The following is an 18,839-nucleotide window of genomic DNA, read 5'->3' as shown; positions in this document are numbered from 1 at the left end:
AATTAAAAGTAAAATATGGTTTTATAATAAATGATAAAATTTGGTAAATGTAGTAAAATTTGGTAATTTTATCATGATACCTTAGAGCATGGCACAAAAACTTTTTTTACTTTTCAGCTTTTTATTTTTTACTGAATGTTTGGTAATAAAACTATAATTTGAAAGATTGTTTAAATGTTGTATATTTCAACTTAATTAGCCTGAAGTATAGGTTTTGTTAACAGAAGTATCATTGCTATACAGTAGGGCAAATTTTACCTGATTTTTTATATCTGTGAGTAGATTTGGTACAATTATAGGTACTTTGTTACGTGTTAAAACAAAATATCGTTTAAATTTTCTTCAACCTGAATACAAAATTATTCCGCAAAGTTATCCTATTTTAACTTGATTGTGCGATAGTATGGTTTAATATAAACAGAAATACATTTTCAAGAAAATTAAAAAAAATCCTAAATTTAAATAAAGCTTGAATTTTAAGAGTTCTACCAAAAAAATTTAATTATACTTCTACAACTTGACACAACTATGAATCTTATTTACGGTACCTAGAGCCATAATACGGACAAAATGTTTTATGCTCTTAAAAAAGAATTAAATTGTACAGTTTCGTTTGAAATTGCGCTATATTATCTGTCAAATTAATCCTTCTTAAAGTTAATTGTACGAAGTTTAACCATATTATGTTAAAATCAAGTTATGTTAAAATCAATGAAGACCCACTTACAAGATAATATAGTTAAATTAGTACCACATTAAGTTTACAGTAAATTTAAACGATATTACGGTCCAACACTCTTCAAAAATACTTAACACTTCATATAAAGAAGACTTACTTTCTTTCTTGAATTGGACGTAGAAAGCAAAGATCATTACAAAAAATAGGTTCATAAATAATAAATCCTAAACATTGCTTTTGTTCTACCAACAAAAAGAATTTAATATTTGGAGAAAGAGAGGAAAATTTTTAAAGATCAGGAAAAGATATTTTGTAATTAACCTTGTGGCAATTCAAATGTGTACACAAATAGGAAATATCCAATTTTCTTTTAATTGTCTGTTTGATTTTAAAAAAAATATATGGCATGACCTCATTTGGTTCGATGAAAAAATTTTCAAAAAACTTTTGTTCATGATATATTAACCTGTAAGGAGAAACATTTCTGGTAAAATTAAGGTATTGTATGGCAAAAAAAACTATTTTGGTAAACAAAAAGCCTAGAATTCTGGCAATAAAACCAAAACATACGTTATTCAAACCATTAATTTGGTAATTTTCTCTTTCACATTGTAACGCTTAACCGAAAATTCTGGTTTTCAATATTATAGTTATTATTACTACTCTTTTGAACAAAATACAAAATTGAAAAGTAAATTTAACTGAAAAAATGGTTTTAATGCCTCGCTCTAAGGTATCTTGCCAAAATTACCAAATTTTCCATATTTCATCACATATTATAAAACCATATTTTATTGTTAATATTACTAAAATTATTACCAAAACGCTTCGGTGAAAATTATCGCGTTTTTTGGTATTTGTTTCCATAGAGACAAAAACACCATAAATTTTACCGTACTTGGGTATTTTTGACCACAATTGTTTTCTTACTGTTAGAAGTCATAATCTCCATTTTTTTCACAGAATCACTTAATAAAAAATATTAAAAATTATTTTTAGCTCCACTACTACATGCTTTCCTCATGTTCAGTTAAAATTAATCCCATATGTGTCAGTTTCATGCCTTAAGCAACTAAATTTGTCAAAAAAACACTTTCTAAATTTTGATTTTGAACTTATTTAATTCAATATATTTGCCTTACATATATTTGAATTAATAAAAACAGTTTTAAAGGAAGAATGTTAAACATTGTTTTAGCAGTGATTTGTTTTAATGCAATATTGCTGAAAAAAGCAACAATTTAGAATAACAACAAACGTAACTTGGAAAAAAAAATAATTTTTCCATAATTCATCACTGAGAAGTTTCATCACTAACTTGTTCAGAGTAATTTTTGTTCTGCGTGAAAAAATATTTCGTAAAATTGAAATCAATGAATGATTAAAATTTGCAATATTGATGCGACATAAATGCAACTATGAGGGTAGACTAACATCAAGCTGTAATTAATCCCAAGTTAAAATCTTTGCCAAAATATCCTTCATTTCTTTGTAAGTATAAAATATGAACCAAGCGCCAAAAAAAATAAAAATTACAGATTTGATCACCCTGAATAACTTTTGATCTAATGACCGGATCTTCATATTCTAGGTTTATATCTTAAATGTCCCAGAGAGTGACCTCAAATATGCTAATTAATTAGTAAGCGATATTTTAAATTACGAAATCAGACACGAAAAGTACTTTCTCTAAATAAACATATCTTTTTTCTCAACGGATTTGGATTTCTGATCCCCAAAATATAGAGGTAAACGCAATCCGGTGGATATGGTCCTCATAGTTTAATCAGGAGAGTGATCCAAAGTTTGGACCACTTAATATTAATTTTACTTAATATTAATTTAAAAAATTTTGCACGCAGTTACAAAATTCGTTTTTCCAAAGAAAATTCCATGCAAAAAATATATTTTAGTAAATGCATATTATTTTTTATATTTTATTTAATAATAGTCGAAAACATTTTGATTTGTAAGATCTTAAATTTTTGACGTCATTTTAAAGAATGTAATTTTACATTACAAGGTACAAAATTTGGGTGAAATCGACTGAATAGGTTTTGATAAATAGAATGAGAATTTTTAAAATATTCGGCTTCTTTAAAATTCGATTTCTTAGAAACTATTCAACCGATTTTGCTGTGTAAAATTACCTACTTCAAAATGGCGTAAAAATTGCATAACTTACAATTTGAAATTTTTTCGATTGTTATTTAATATAATAATAAAGAATAGGACAGAATTTCAACCCGAACGGATTCAACGTGCATCTTGCTGTGCTGGTTCTTCAGTCGGCAGCCAGGAGCGAACTTACTATTCAAGATTTCCCATCACCGACAGCACTACCGAAATGTTAAAAGAATGAACAAGTAGATTAAAAAATATGGAAGGAAATTTTAAAAAATAAATAAATTTAAGAAAGAAACATCCATCGGAACTTAGTTTCTATTAAATTGAGCAACTCATGTGAAGTAGATTAGGAATGCAGAAGGGCCCATAAATGGATTACAATACATATCATCATTCATATATTCTTCCTTTATGATGAATTCACCAAGACCTCGGAATGCAGACGCGTTAATGATAGTTTTCATCAAAGAACAATGCCCCAGTCTAGGCGTCGAAACTGTAACACTAGTAGCGGAGGCACGCTCTAGCCGTGATTATTAGAGCTTTCGTAAACGGCGTGTTTTGTTGTTGTTTTGTGGCATTTAGGAAAAAAATGTGACCGTCTTCAAAGGTTTGGCAAGAGAAATCGAATAAGCAGGTCAATTGAGGTTTCGTGTGCTAAACCTTCACACATCGACCTGCAAAATGGCGGGATGGGAATATCAAAGGTGACGTCATGTCATTTCTCAGTTATTTCCAACCATTCTGAAGGGGGAGATCCATTGCCTAGTCACGTTTTGCAACAAATTGCTTTAGCTTAACTAATGTCCACGCCGGAAGCATGGAAGTGACTCTAATGGTTTGTGGTGTTCCATAGGAGTATTCCTTTGTCTTTTCAGCATGTTCTAAAAACAACATTGCTGAAAAGTGGTATAAATTGATGAAAATGTTTGGTATATGCTGAACATGGAATGTCTCAATTTGTTTGTTGCAATCACCCTCTGAATTTAAAGTAAACATATCTTCCTTGTCTGTGATAGCATGCTATTAACGATGCCACGCAAACAATGGAGTTTGTTTTGCAGTTATACTAAGAACTATTCAGCATGATAAAATGTAACTGGAGTTAAACAGTCGACCCGACTCTGAGTTTCCGACTAGTAATTTTCAACTCCTGAGTCTTGTAATTTTGAACCCAACCCAGAAAACAAGGAAATTTCTGGATCAAGTATTGAGAAAAATTTGCTTTCGTACAGGACTTTTTGATAGAACTAACCAGCTTAGTCCAGCGGCAAGGGTACTTTAACTCATGATACCACTGATTATATTTTACTTCAGCACTGTGATAGGTGCGAGCCGGAAGCAGAATCCGTACCAACCAGCTGCCACTGGGATTTAAATCAGGCTGATTTCAATGGGAGGTGAACCTTTATCTTCTGAATCGTCTAATCAGCATCGTTTGAACTAGAAGAATCAATACTACCTAAAACATCTATCTAAATCCCGTTTCCTAATATTTCAACACAAAATTTTGTCGACAAAATTTTTGTATTTCGACTGTGTTGAAAGTGGTATAAATTGCTAAATTGATGAAAAAGCTTAGAGTATTCTGAAAGTTTCCATTTGTTTCTCAAAATTACCCAACCATTTTATAATAAACGCATCTTCTGGGTCTGCAATAACAAACTATTAATAGATATCACTCAGATTTTTGAGTTTTTTTTTATCATTATAGGAAATTTCATCCTGTAAACTAAATTTGCTGTATATTGTGTGCTCCTGCACACTAGTTTAAGAAGTATAAAATAAGGTGTCATTTCTGCTAGAAAAATAAATTAATGCGCGAAATTTCCGCTAATATTTTCTGTATATTTTGAGTGTTGAAATCCTGCTAGATTATAAACTTTATACGAACTTGGTGTTTCTTTTGCTTATATGCTTTATAAGCAATTAAATTACATAGAGAAGCATACATTCCAATATTTTAGAACTTTATGGAAATCTACTATTCTGTGATTTCAAATAGTTAACACTATATTTCCTCACGCTATTAGAAAGTGCGAAATCCTTACAACTTTGAAGAGTGTAATTAGACTCGCAATAAGTTGTTAATTTTCGGAGAATGAATTACATTCGGTCTTAAATTGAGATTTCTTTTAGTGTCTTTGCTTGTTGTTTTTGATTCAGAAGGAGTGCTTTGAATCATCACCCAAATAATATCAGAATATCAAAAATAAATAGTTGTCAGGGGAGTTTTCAAAAAATAGACAAAACAAACATAGCAAAGCACAAAATTGCACAGGTATATTCAAAATATGTATTTAAGCTCAAATCCCAGAGTAATGATTAGTTTTTACTAATAAAATAGATTTCGGGGAGATTGAAGTTAGGTATTTTGGTTTCACTCAGATCTCAACTTTTTAGATTAAGTGGTTAAAAAGCACACTAACAAACAAAAACAAACTCTACTTTAAAGAGTTTGATAAATAGTTTCCCTAGTATCGGAGAGTGCTTTCAGAGAAGACCATTAAAGGGAGTAATTACAAATTTAACTACAGAGCTGTAACAATTTTGCGACTAACTATACAATTAAATACTAGTTAGAGTTCAGAAATACCCTGTTGATGTTTTACGAATAATTTAAGCTATGTGCATATTCACCGATTCTGGACTAAATACTTATTTTCCCGCTAACATTGTTTAGGTGTATTAAAAGTCCATTTCGGTTTCTCGTACTTTTCTATTATTCAAAAAGTACAGGAACTCAGGGTGCCGGTTCTTTTTGCAGTAAAATCTCAATTTTTTAAAGAACATGCTACGGTATAAAAAATCCGATATACTGTCATTTTTACACTAATAATTACCGCAAAATCACTCTAATTAAATAATTATTTCTGTAAAAATTGAAATATAATATTGCATGATAAAAATGGATTTTTCCGTAAAAACGGAATGATGCCCCCAAAGTGCCGTAATTTAATCCGGATTTTTTCTTAATTGCAGATCGTTGCATACTTTTTTAAAAAATACTTAATTTTATGAATAGTTAAAATTTTGAAAACTACACTGGTAGAATTTTCGTTTTAAAATAACCATCAGCAGTCTATCCATCCGATTGACCCTAAAATTTACAGTAAAGAGCATTTTAACCGTTTAGAGCTAGTATGGTTATAAGACCATGAATAAAAAACTAAGCGGTTTTTAACCATTTACTACTATCATAGTTTTAAAACCGAAAAAAAGAAATTTATCTGAACGTAGGAGGCTAGGCTTTTCATTTCATAATGGGTATTTGAAAGTGCAGGATACAAAATGTGAAGTGCAGGACACTAGAAACAATTTATGTGAATATATTGGAAGAAATATTGCGTTGTCAACGCTTGGACTCGAACCCAAATTTTGTCGGTCAGTTCCGTGACAGATTAGCCCTTCCGGCTATGATACGTACGCAGTTGTAAAGACAAAGTGTCTTCATTAGGGTGGGAGGGACTTAGAATTCTGGTTGTTTAGCCATAATTGGTTAAAACAGTTAATAAACGGTTATTAACATAGTTAACAGTTTGATTACCTCCCTAGTTATGGTTGTTTGACTGTTCGTTTGAATATGGTAAAAATAACAACTAAATAAATTGTTATTCAGCCTTTTTTTCGAAGCATTTCTAACAGTGTAGGAAACGGTATGGGAATAAATTTAAATAAAATGTAATGAAAACCCACAAGATTCGTTCAAAGATGCTTTAGATACTGTTACATAAACCAGAAAATGAAAAAAGTTATGTTTGTAATTATTATTAGCAATTCAAAAAACTCTTTTTTTATCGATTGCATGTTCTGAATTTGTTTAAGTTAAAAACACGTATTTGAAGTGATATATGTAACTAAATGGGGGGGGGGTGTAAACAATACTTGTCAAATAAACAAACTTTCTGAGTTATAACCACAGAAAAAAGTTAGAAAGTTAATGTAAAAAGAGTTACGAAAGAAAAAGGGAAAGAATGTTTCGTGTGATATAATCGACATGAAATGTCTCGGAGGATTCTACGATGTCTAGGTTAAATGTCATTTAGACGTTCAGCCATTTTCCGTGCAGATCATTATATTTAGGAGAATGATTGTTACAATGATAATGATTTTAAAAATCCTTATTATTTAGTTGATAACCCATAACAATATGAAGAGAACCATAATTCCACGTTCGTTTAATATTGTAATTGAAATAGCAATTACGTATTTAATTGAAATTTATTCGTTATTCCATTTAAGAAAGGTAATTGTGGCATTAAGACATAAGGACTGTAGATCAAATTTCTTTAAGGAACTTTTTCAAATATTTTTGTTGATATTATCAATTAAATAATAATAAGTGAACTAGAACTTTTGTTTTATTTTCTGAAAGCTTTAAATTCTAAGATATAGCACTCATAAGCGTTTTTAAAATAATTTACATAGTACATATTATGTTGAACTTTAAAGGATCAAACTAATATCGGAAAAGTTGTAAGTTTACTCAAACGTAGACAATTTTGACTTCATGTCATTTACAATTTTTTCAATGGCGCTCTTCAAATTTTTCACTATATATACTGAATTAGTTTGACTTCCTATTTATGATAGGGCAGTTCATTTAAAAATAGCAGTATTATTTTATTTTTAATGTAGACTATTCAAAACATTTGCATTGGAATCAAAAGTCAAAATTTAACTAATATAAAAAACTCCAGACTAATAATTAAGAATAATTTCGATTACTATTTTTAAAAAATAAGGATGGAATTTACGAATTAGGTATTCAAATAAACTGGTTTGAAATATGACGTGTTAATTATCTATAAAATCTCAATTATCCATATTAATATTCATTCTCGCTTATTTTTGTTTTAAAAAAAAACTATAAATTTCAAAGTAAATTTTCACAAATTTTATTTTTAATGAAAAATTAAGTACAATAAATAGAATAGATATTTTTATATTTATCAAACTTTGAATTTTGATTCAAAAATCTCATGCCTAGAAATAATGTTGTGCACCGGAAAGCTCGGTTTTTTCTAAAACATTTAAAAAATAATCTAGTAAATTATATAATAACTGATGTTGTGAAAATAAAAATGAACTATTTTTCCATAAATATAAATTCTAGTAATCTTTTTAAATATTGTAAAAAAATAGGAGGGATCCATTAAAAATTCCGTTAATGGAATAAAATCAAAAAATATCTGAATGGGGATGTGCTTACAGGTTTGAGTGTGAGTGCGCTTACAACTCATTGCTAGTTAGACCAAGAAAATTGTTTGTATTAAAATTATATTGGTCTGAAATTTAAAATTCTCCTTACTCAAAAGCATGGTCTTCCCATTAGTTCATGTAATTACTCAATAACACGTAATTCAATTGAATTGCATCATTTTAAATTTATTGTAAAATGCTATATGCATCGTAAATGTAATTCAAATTCCGCAATTTTACTGTCGGTAAAGCTTATAAATTAAAGAAACACACATAATAGTTCTGTTGCAATGTTTTATATTTTTTTAATAACTTACTCGAACTTAGATCTAACTTTAGAAGTCCTTATTTTGAAAACTGTACTGCAGATATTGAAATTTTGAAAGATTCCATCCGATATTGCCTACAGAAATCGACATATTTGAATTATGCATCATGTGCATTTATTCTGAGGAATTCATTTTATTGGAAAATATTAAAATTTAAAAAGTCACGCTCAATACAGTTTCAAAAAAATTTGATAGAGTCAAGTGGGGTAAAGTGGGTATAAAATCAAGCTTTTTTTAAAGAAGACTCTAAAACCAAATCATTAATTTTATTTTATTGAAAATTTTGATGCATTTTATGTACATTAGATTCATATAGATTATATGTGAGGCAAAATTTGTCTGTTTTGTTTGATTGTTTTATTACGGTTATATTTTCAAAGGAACATGTATTTAGAGTGGGGCAAAATGGGTATAGTTCCATACATAGAGAAGAATATAAATGCATAGAGATGAACATAGCCTACCATTTTTCCCTCTTCTCCATATTAGATAGGGCACGATACCAGGATAATCTTTACAAGATATTGCATTGGAAAAATATCTAGTTATTTTACGTGTGAAGTAGATGCCTATTTTTTTTACAGATCTGTCAGTATTTTTGGATTTATGCAGTCTTTCTGCATGGTTGTGTTTTATTTATCCATATTTATTTACGAGGTTTTGCTTCCTGTTTTCAAAATATACAAAACTTAAACAGAATTCTTTTTTCAAATATCAAAATATTTGAAGTTGCGTAGTCTTCTTGCATTTTTATGAGAATTTTGTTGCCTTTTTCAAAAAATCTGAAAAAATTTTTTAATCTTGTATCAATGTGACTTTGTATTGTTCTGCACAAAAAATTTCTTAGGCTAATTTTTTTTATAGATTTAAGTACATGCGCAGAAAAAAATTCATGTAAAAATATCGTACTGCTTGGTAATGGAATTTCTAAGCATCAACACAACATCACGATTGCAAAGACCGTAATTCTGGTAATTAAAACCAAAGTATATGGGAATTAAACCATTCATTTAGAAATTGTTTCTTTTTATATGGTAACGGTTACAAATTCTGATTCACAAAATTACAGTTGCTACTACCTTTCAGAAGAAAAAATTAAAACTGATTCCTTCTTGTCTAGGTATAAGTTTGACAAAGTAATTGATTTGAAAAAATTGAAAACACAATACCAAATAATCTAAAACACAATGGATTACACTTATAGATTTCACTAAGGAACAATTTTTTTTCTTCAGTTGCATGATTTTTTTTTTATTTTGTCTATTTTCTAAACCACCAATGGGTTAAACTGACATTTTGAGTCCATTTTTTGTCAAGTTTAAAAGTATTATATTTGGCAGTTGGTCGAATAAATGATGCGACAAACTTCTAGGAAAGTTATATTACATCATGGATTGAAGATCATAGATTCGTCATGGATCATCATTGCTGAGGAACTCATGACATCCTATAATAAACACTTTCTTCGTGTGCATCTGAACAAGTTATAACAGAAAAGTGCCCCTATCCACGTACGATAACACTTCTGGTCATGTGTTCCTGTGCATTTTTGATCTTGATGATGTGCACTAACTCCCCTAAAAGTTTATTGTAGCAACATTATCATGACCCCCTGCTATACATAAAGTTTTTAAACATGCATATTTAGTCAAAAATATTCTAAAAATATAAATTAAGAGCAAATATGATTCGAAAACCCGAAACCCGAATTGGGCGAAATCAAGTATTTATACAAACTCAACATAATTTGTTCTCAAGTATTGTTCATTGTTACTTCCTCTTATGAATAAGCAACATTGCATTTATTTCCCCGAAAACTTTGAATAAAAGTAAACTTCAGAAGCAAAAAATTACCTTTTTTTGCTTTATATTATTTGCTTAATATATTTAAAAAAATTAAATTTAACTCAGGCTATAACTGATGCCTGAGTTTTAATTAAAAGCAATGCGTCAAATCATTTAAACAAAGATAACTATTTTTTATATAGTTTTAGTTGAAAACGCAATTTATGTCTGTCAATTTTCTCAAAAGATGAGAAAATAGTATACATTATTTGATTTCAATTGAATTCTTTCAATGGAAAATAAGTTTCAAACATAACGGCCTTATGTTGACAGTTGATTCGACAGCTAAGAGAAATTTTTGGTTATAATGTTATTTCCCTTCGAAAGACATTGGCTATTTCATTGTCAAGCAACTTCTTGTTTTTAATATTGAAATTAAGGAATATTGTTTAATCATAATTGAATTTGTAATAATTGAGTAAATATATAATAATTGAGAAGTAACGTAATATATTTTTTTCAGCTTAACATGCAATCGGATTCATTTTTACAAACAATATGGTCTAATTGTGCAAACACTGCTAGAAATTACGATAAAAAATACTGACATCCTGAGTGCTGATACTTTTCACCATAAAATTCATTTTTATCATTAAATTTAACATAATAAACAACCTGATATAAAATTTTGCAAAATAACTGAATCACTGTAATTAAATAAGCATTATCGTCAAAATTATGGTATAAAATTTTACGGTAAAATGAATTTTACGGATAATGCATTTACTTTTTACCAGAATTTTAACCAGAATTTTTTACAGTATCTATAAAGCAATAGCGAAATCTTAATTATTCAACATAAATAGAGAAACAAAACATTGTTATGCTTTTATAGGATTGTTGAAATACAAACAAAAAAGTATAGCATTCTTTCTTAATAATATGAGAGAAGTTGTAGGAATAATTATTATTTTGGTCTTAAGAAGAATTTTATCCACTTAACTAACGATACATTTCTTAAATTATTTGTTTGTAGTTATATATTATTCAATTGTTTATTTCAAATTATATTTTTTCGTTAGAGTCTGATTCGACCATATAACTTTGATCTAGATAGTTATTTGCATCTTATTGTTATTCATTTGCCTTGGAAGTAAGAAGAAATATAATCAATTGTCCATATAAGCATGCAATTATGCGATTAAGAGCCTAATCACTTTAGAAATTTAATCCAAACAAGATAATATTCAATTAAGGACTTAAAATTCTTTCTAAGCTTCATCAGTGTTTTTATCTTATCCAACAGAATCGAATATTTGATTCAATGGCAACTGTTTTAAAATGATCATGATTCGGTCTAGAGCAGAATTTATTTTAATAAGTTAGGTATTGAAAAATTTTATGAAAAATTTTAAATTATGGCATGATCGCAAATGCATTATAGAAAGAATGATCGCATTTTATAGTAAACCAATAAACTTTCTAATGTTATGTAAACTCATGTTTTGATAAAATTTCTCACTTTGAAATATTTTTTGCGTGCAATACTTTTGTTGTGAGCAGACAAATATTTAAGGCAAATTGACTCGACATTTCTTTTATTTGTGGTTCTTTAAAAATATAGGGGTAATTGATATTTTTAAAATTACAAGGAAATTTAGATTAAAAGTTTAAATTCCTCTTCTTTTGTATAAATTATGAGGAATTAGATAAAAGAAATTGTCCTGATAAAATCGCATCAGTTTATCAGAAAAAAAATTTCTCCGACGTATTAAATTCGTCCCCCATGACACTATTTAGAAAAAAAATTACTAATTACCTTGTATGAGCCTAAAATAATTACAAAAGAGAGAGAGAGAGAGAGAGAAATGCTGTGGTGCTTTCTCTCTCCTGAGCTACATATCTTAAAGCGTAGCTACCACTACAACTATTCAGTTCTTATTCTCTAGTATATAAAAAATGTTAACTCGATTCTATCCGGAGGTACCTTTTGATAGATGACGGTTGACATAACCTAGACCCTACATGGGTGACTCGAGAACCCGATCTGAATACGCCTGCCACAACCAACACGCCTACCTCGACTGAAACGCCTACTTCGATTTGAACCCACCTAGAACAGATGGTTCACATTGAACAGTTGACTAGCTTTTTGTGACTGCGACATTGTTCTCCTTCTGCTGCTGCTACTCAGTCTCGATTGCACACAACGGTGTACTGTACACTCGACTGCTAATTGCAATGCATTAGCAACCGTACATACAACCGTTATCTTAACACAGTTCTCACGACTGGCATTCAAAGCCCGGTGGTCTTAATACAGCTCTCCAAGTCACTCGCTAAAACAGCTATGTATCAACTAGTGGCATTCACTCATTCACTGAATTCTATCACAGATAATATTCTGGCGGGGGAGTAATGTAGCGTAGCTGCCACTACAGTTATTTAATTCCAATTCACTTAATACAGCTCTCCAAGTCACTCGCTAAAACAGCTATGTATCAACTAGTGGCATTCACTCATTCACTGAATTCTATCGCAGATAATATTCTGACGGGGGAGTAATGTAGCGTAGCTGCCACTACAGTTATTTAATTCCAATTCACTAGTATATAACATATGTTAAGTCTACTGATTCTATCCGGAGGTACCTTTAGATAGATGACGGTTGACATCGTCGCTAGGCTAGACTCACAATCTATTCTTTTTGGGGATACATAGTAAAGAAATTTAACACATAAAAATCTCAAACAGTGAGTAATACAATAAAAGATTATGAAGTTTATCACTTGTTGAAGAAACACCACCTGAAACTTTTCACAAATAAATTTTTTATTATTTTATTTGATGAAAGAAACGTGACAAATAATGTGCTAAAATCGTTTCCTAAAAATAGAGTTTTATAACAATATACAGCGACAAGTTCAGAATTTTCAATTAAGGAATTTTTTAAACATGGATTATACTACAAAAATGAAGAAGAAAAATAGTGCTAAATTAATTCAAATGTAAATTTTGCGAAAATCATCGTCATACGTCCGTCCTTTTAGTTTCTATTCTGAACAAATGTTTGAATGATTTATTTACATTAATTTTATCGTTAAATTTTATATCGAAAATGTGAAGATTGTGCGATAATAAAGCGTTGTGTCATCCAACAATTATCTTATTTAATGGAGAGGATTTTTAAAATTTTTCTTGATAATTGGTTTACTTTAAAATTATATGTTTCCCGTAGAAATCCTTATATAGTTTATTTGCTGATTGCCGATTAAATAATTAATGGTATCAAATTTGACTGTTGCATTAATGTTCTTCTAACAGATTGTCTGAAACGGACTGTTATAGGTAGTGATTGCAGTTTACGAGGGAAACACTAATCAAAAGTATAATTAAAACTTGATATAAAGTGAGTGTCTTGTGGTGGTTGGTTAATGTTAAGGAGACTAAGCATTCGAATTTATTAACATTGATTATATTAAAGTACAAAAAAGGTGAATATAAAGAATATAAACCAGCACAGTAAGTCATACTAACGAGACAGTTCAGATTCTTCTGGCGAATGAAAAGTTAGAGTTCAAATTTTTGATCGTAACTGTCGCGGTTACTGTTAAGTTGAGTCGCCGCAGTCTCAAGTACCTGCTGAGCTATTCTTTTCAAATGCCTCCTACCCTATTATATCAAAGGAAACATATCCCAATCACATTTTTCAGGGAACAATATTTTTCTTTCGTTTCCTATCGATGTCTCAGATGCAATTGAACTCATTTAAATTCTATTTTTATGAGATTATGGACAATATTATTTTTCACATGATTTTATAAATGCTGGAGTTCTATCTCCGATGGCAGCTTGAAGCTTTCTGCCCTCTTTCAGCTCAATAAGTAGCAGCTATCTTAATTACCAAAGATGCTGCAAGAAGTACCTTGTTTAGGAAGTAAAAATGGTTGGTGTGCGATATCATGTTGTTGGTCATTGCAACTATCATGTTGTTGGGCATGACATTGTGCAGTCTTAACTTCTACGCCACCCCAGCCCTTCATCACAAATTTAAGATGCGTAAAATAAAACATTTATTTTAGGAAAAAAATTGCCGCAGACTTACAGTAAAAACAACGATCTTCACAACATTAAAATATCAACTATGTTAAATTCCTAAACATGATTTCAAGATCAAAAAATGAGCTCAGTGGACGATACTAACCACATCGTAACCATCGTAATGTTGGGCATGAAATTTTGTAGTCGTAACTTCTATGCCACCCCTACTCTATTAGACTATTTTAAGGTTAAGTAAAATAAAAAGTTATTTCATGAACAAAGTTACTGCAGACTTACAGTAAAAACAATGATCTTCACGACATTAGAATATCAACTGAATTAAATCCCAAAATATGGTTTTTCTTATTCTGGTGGCTTTAAGGTTTGTTTTATTATGTTGATGTCGCCCCCCTAGATCACTTGAGGTGAGATGTTACAGTAAATTAAATTGAAGTAAAGAGCAAGGCTAAATATAGACAGTTACCATCAAGTTGAGTCTTGAATTTTCAAGTCTGCAACTAAATGTTTCCCATTAAAGTTAATAGAATCTTAACTGCGACAAGGACAAAAGAAACTAAAAAAATGCGTTGATATATCACATTAGAGTATCCTCAAATGCTAGTTCATACTGTCTGGAATTAAGAAATTTAAAACTAGGTATACGTTTCAAAACGTTCTAAAACATTTCAAAAATAAGTACCTGTTTAAAAACGATATAAAAACTACATAAGAAGTATTTTACAGCATATAATCTTTTTACAATTTTACAATTTTCTCAGTAAATTGTGAATTATACTTACTATTTAATCATCTAGATTGTGCTTTTTTAAAATTTATATTCATCTACACTATAAAGAAGCAAAAATTACATTTTAACAGAATAACTATTATTCATTAATCATTTTATAGATTTAAACTTAAACTTTATAGAATCTTAAAGAATGCAGAATGTACTTAGAAAAATCTTAAAGAATCTTAAAGAATTAAGAATATAAGAATCTTAAAGAATGGCGTTTCCATACGATACATTTTCGGATGAAAATGTTAAGAGTTTTACGACTTCTTCTTTACTTGATAAACCAATCTACATTCATTCATATTTTAGTATATTAAAATTTAACACCCCATAAATTTAAATCTCTTTATGATCTTATTTGAAGGAGAAAGCAAACCGATGAATGAATACCAACCATTTAGCGCAATCAGTTCTGAATAAATTTATTCAATCATCAGACGATATTTCAAGGTTAGCGATAACTCTCTTTATCCATCTTTTGAATGTATTAGTTCGGAAGAGGCAGAGGAGCCCCACTCAAAGATCGAATGAGAGTGAAAGTTTCAAAATCGGGGCCAGAGTTGTCCTCATTTTTGCTTCAATTAAGGAGTCCGGTTATAAAGAAAACTACTTTCACTTCACCGCGCATCGTTTGATTTTACTCCTGCTTTGTATATCGTTTTCGGATATTCCCCAATTCACAAGCGATAGAACAATTCGTCAAAAAGATACATGGTGGATTACGTTTGTTTTCCTTTAAAAGCCTACAATACGTCAAGATGAAATATTTATTTCCAGTTATCTTCTTTTTAACGGTAAGAAATAAAATAGTTTTTCTTTAAATTAATGCATAAGATGAAAATAATTGTTAAAAATTGTTTTTCCCGTTAAATGTATCGTATTATACGTTCTCTCTATTCGTTATAATAATTTAATAACTTCATAACAAAAGTACATACTATGTTTGAAGTTATTCCCAAATTATCATTATCATTATTATTCACGTTAAATGTATCAAATATCTATGCCTTCTCCTTATTCGTCATAATAATTTAATAACTTTTTCAATATTTATAACAAAAGCCATAAGTTATTCACAAATGTTTTATTTGTTCATAAGTTTTGTTTATTCCAAATAATTATTAAATTTTATAAATTTATGAAATTAATGTATAATATGAATTAATTAATAATTTTAGAATTAACAAATAATTATGAATTAGGTTTAATACTAACCATTGATTAACACAATGACATATATTGATTTTAAAGAACATTAAATAAAGAGAATTCGTGGGAAAATAATATGTATACCAGAAAAACTTCAACTTGAACTTGTTCGACATGAAATCACATTTAACCCTATATCATCTCATCATGCAGTACAGATGCTTTTAAAATCAATTTTGAAAAAAAAGTTGGAGAGCTTCCAGTTTGAGTTTTCACACAAGTGAAGAAACGGTTCATCAAATATTTGGGAGTTCACGTTTCGCCAAAAATCACGAGATACTGCGGTGAAATGATTGTCAAAAATATCAAAATGCAATTGGTAAATCATTCAAAATGAGTTTTATTCAGGGATTGATAAATCATTTGGGGTTTTCGAATTTTTGAAACAAAATTAAAAAATTTCAGCGGGGAAGAGCATTTTTTGTTAGTTTTGCCATTATTTCATGATATTTAGCATTAATATGCCTCAAAATATTACTTATAAGTCGTGAATTGGGTATTTAAAGATTAATATTAAAAAGACGTTTCGTCTTTTGCATGCCATATAACATTGTGGATTCCACACAGAGAAAAAAAAATTCTGATAAAACTACCGTATTGAATGGTAATAACATTTCTGGTAAAAAAAATTTATAATTCTGATTAATAAAACCAAAATGTATGGTATTTAAACCATTCATTTTGTAATTTTTACTTTCATATGGTAACGGTTTAACGGAAATCCTCCTTTTCAAAATTGCAATTCTTATTAAGTGAAGAATGCAAACCTGAAAAGTAAATTTTATCTAACAAATGGGCTTCATACCATGCTCTGAAATATCATGGTAAAATTAACACATATACTAATTTTTAATATGAAGCCCTATTTTTTGTTAATTTTACAAAAATCACAACCAGTGTGCTTTGGTGAAAGGCACCGAGTCTTTTGGTGTTCTCATAGACTCAGAAACACTGTACGTTTTATGATATTCTGGTAGCTTTGGCCATAACTCAGTGATGAACATCAGTTGCATCAAATACATGATACTCTAATGAAAAATGGTTCAGAATGCTGTTTAAAAGATGTATATAAATACCTAGATTTTAAATCAGACTATCGATAAATACCTAGACAATAGATAGATGAACAGATTATTAAATTGTAATTATTAGAATAGCTTTATCGCGATATTTATTATAAATGCCTTAATAATCTATCTCCTGATTATTTATTAAGAGATCTTTTTTTCCCCTGTCTTATACTTTTGCATTACTCATAGAGCTATAAACCTGCAACATCATGAGTTTTTTTTCTGTAATAGTTTGTTTACTTCTCTAATGCAGTCAAAAAAATTTCTATTTGATTGCTGATCTCTAATCATTCCTGTTACTCTTTAAGGTATCTGACGGAGTGAAAATTGGCAATTTCGACAGAAATTTTATTCCATTTATTTATTTATTATTGTATTTAGATTTGAAATTTTGTAGATACGCTTTTTAAATCACATTAAATTTGAGTTTGCCGAACTTTAGAATCGAAGTTCTAGTTGTTTCCTTGCATGCTGCCAGATGAAACAGAATATCAATTTCGTACTTTAATTGCATTTTCAGAAAAGCATTGATTTTGAGAAAATCTCTCCACGCTATCACAGAAAAAAAAATTATATTAGAATTCTTTGAAACTTTGTATGTAGATTTCACATTATATTAGCTATGTTTTGAATTAAAAACTAAGATCTAAGTATGAATTTGTAATTTTTATCATGGCTTAAGTCAGGATGTTAAGAAAATCAATTTTAAAAACTCAATTTAAAAATCAATTTCCAACAATATATATAGTTTATTTCATTGCATATTTGATATTTGTAAAGATTTCAGTTCAAAACACAGGTAATCGTATTATTGATCTAAAAAATACTTTGATATTTATGCATTACAGTTTATCACGGATCTGTTACCGGGACATGAAGTATGTGCAGTTTTTATTCTCAAACTTGGCCCTATTTAAAAATTAAAATCAGTAATTTTTAAAGCTTATTATTTTAGTAACTCTGCTTAACAAAAATTAAAAGTTTCAATTAAGCTGTTCTCAGAAGAAGAAAAAAGTGTCAAATGCAGTTGGACACCTAAACATAATTTTTTCCGAATGCATTACTCACTTTCATGTCTCTTAACCTATTAGATGAATAAATATGAAGTTTTATACTCATGTTAAAATACATCAGAAATATTTTGGTATGAAAATGTTATTGATGTTAAGATTTGTTTTTGAACTATTTTATGTACAAAGTGAAGTTCTATTTTCTTTCTGCACCGCGTAATTTAGTTTAGTGAACATCACTAGCGGCAGAATAATGAATATTTTTAATCAAGTATTCGGATGTCTGAAAATACGCATAACGTCTCCCTTTGTTAAAATTACTAATTAGTTTTTGGGTTATTTTATTTTGTTTTATTTTATAACCCTCGTTGAACAATAGACCCAATTTTTGGGATTAGGATTACTAAAGTTCAACTCTGTAGCCTTGTAATGTTGAATCCAATCCAGAAGACAAGAGAACTCTTGAACAAAGTATTGGGGGAAATTTGCCTTAGTGAAGGACTTTTTCATGGAACTAACCAGCATTTGTGTTACATGGAGAGGAAAACCATGAAAACCTCCCACGGTTAACCTGACGGCAAGGGGGTGCAT

The 18,839-nt window shown here is 29.3% G+C and overlaps 1 protein-coding gene across 1 annotated transcript in view; it reads left to right on the top strand.

Annotated features, from left to right (window-relative positions):
* The first annotated feature begins 15,448 nt into the window (after positions 1-15,448).
* Positions 15,449-18,839, top strand: part of LOC107442647 (uncharacterized) — an 88,985-nt gene continuing 85,594 nt past the window's right edge. The window contains exon 1 of the mRNA XM_071181443.1: positions 15,449-15,753. Within this exon, the coding sequence (XP_071037544.1) occupies positions 15,718-15,753 (36 nt within the window). The 5' untranslated portion in view covers positions 15,449-15,717. The remainder of the gene's footprint in view (positions 15,754-18,839) is intronic.

Source organism: Parasteatoda tepidariorum, chromosome 5, assembly GCF_043381705.1.
Source record: "Parasteatoda tepidariorum isolate YZ-2023 chromosome 5, CAS_Ptep_4.0, whole genome shotgun sequence".
Classification (NCBI taxonomy): domain Eukaryota; kingdom Metazoa; phylum Arthropoda; class Arachnida; order Araneae; family Theridiidae; genus Parasteatoda; species Parasteatoda tepidariorum.
This window is presented reverse-complemented; position numbering and strand designations above follow the sequence as displayed.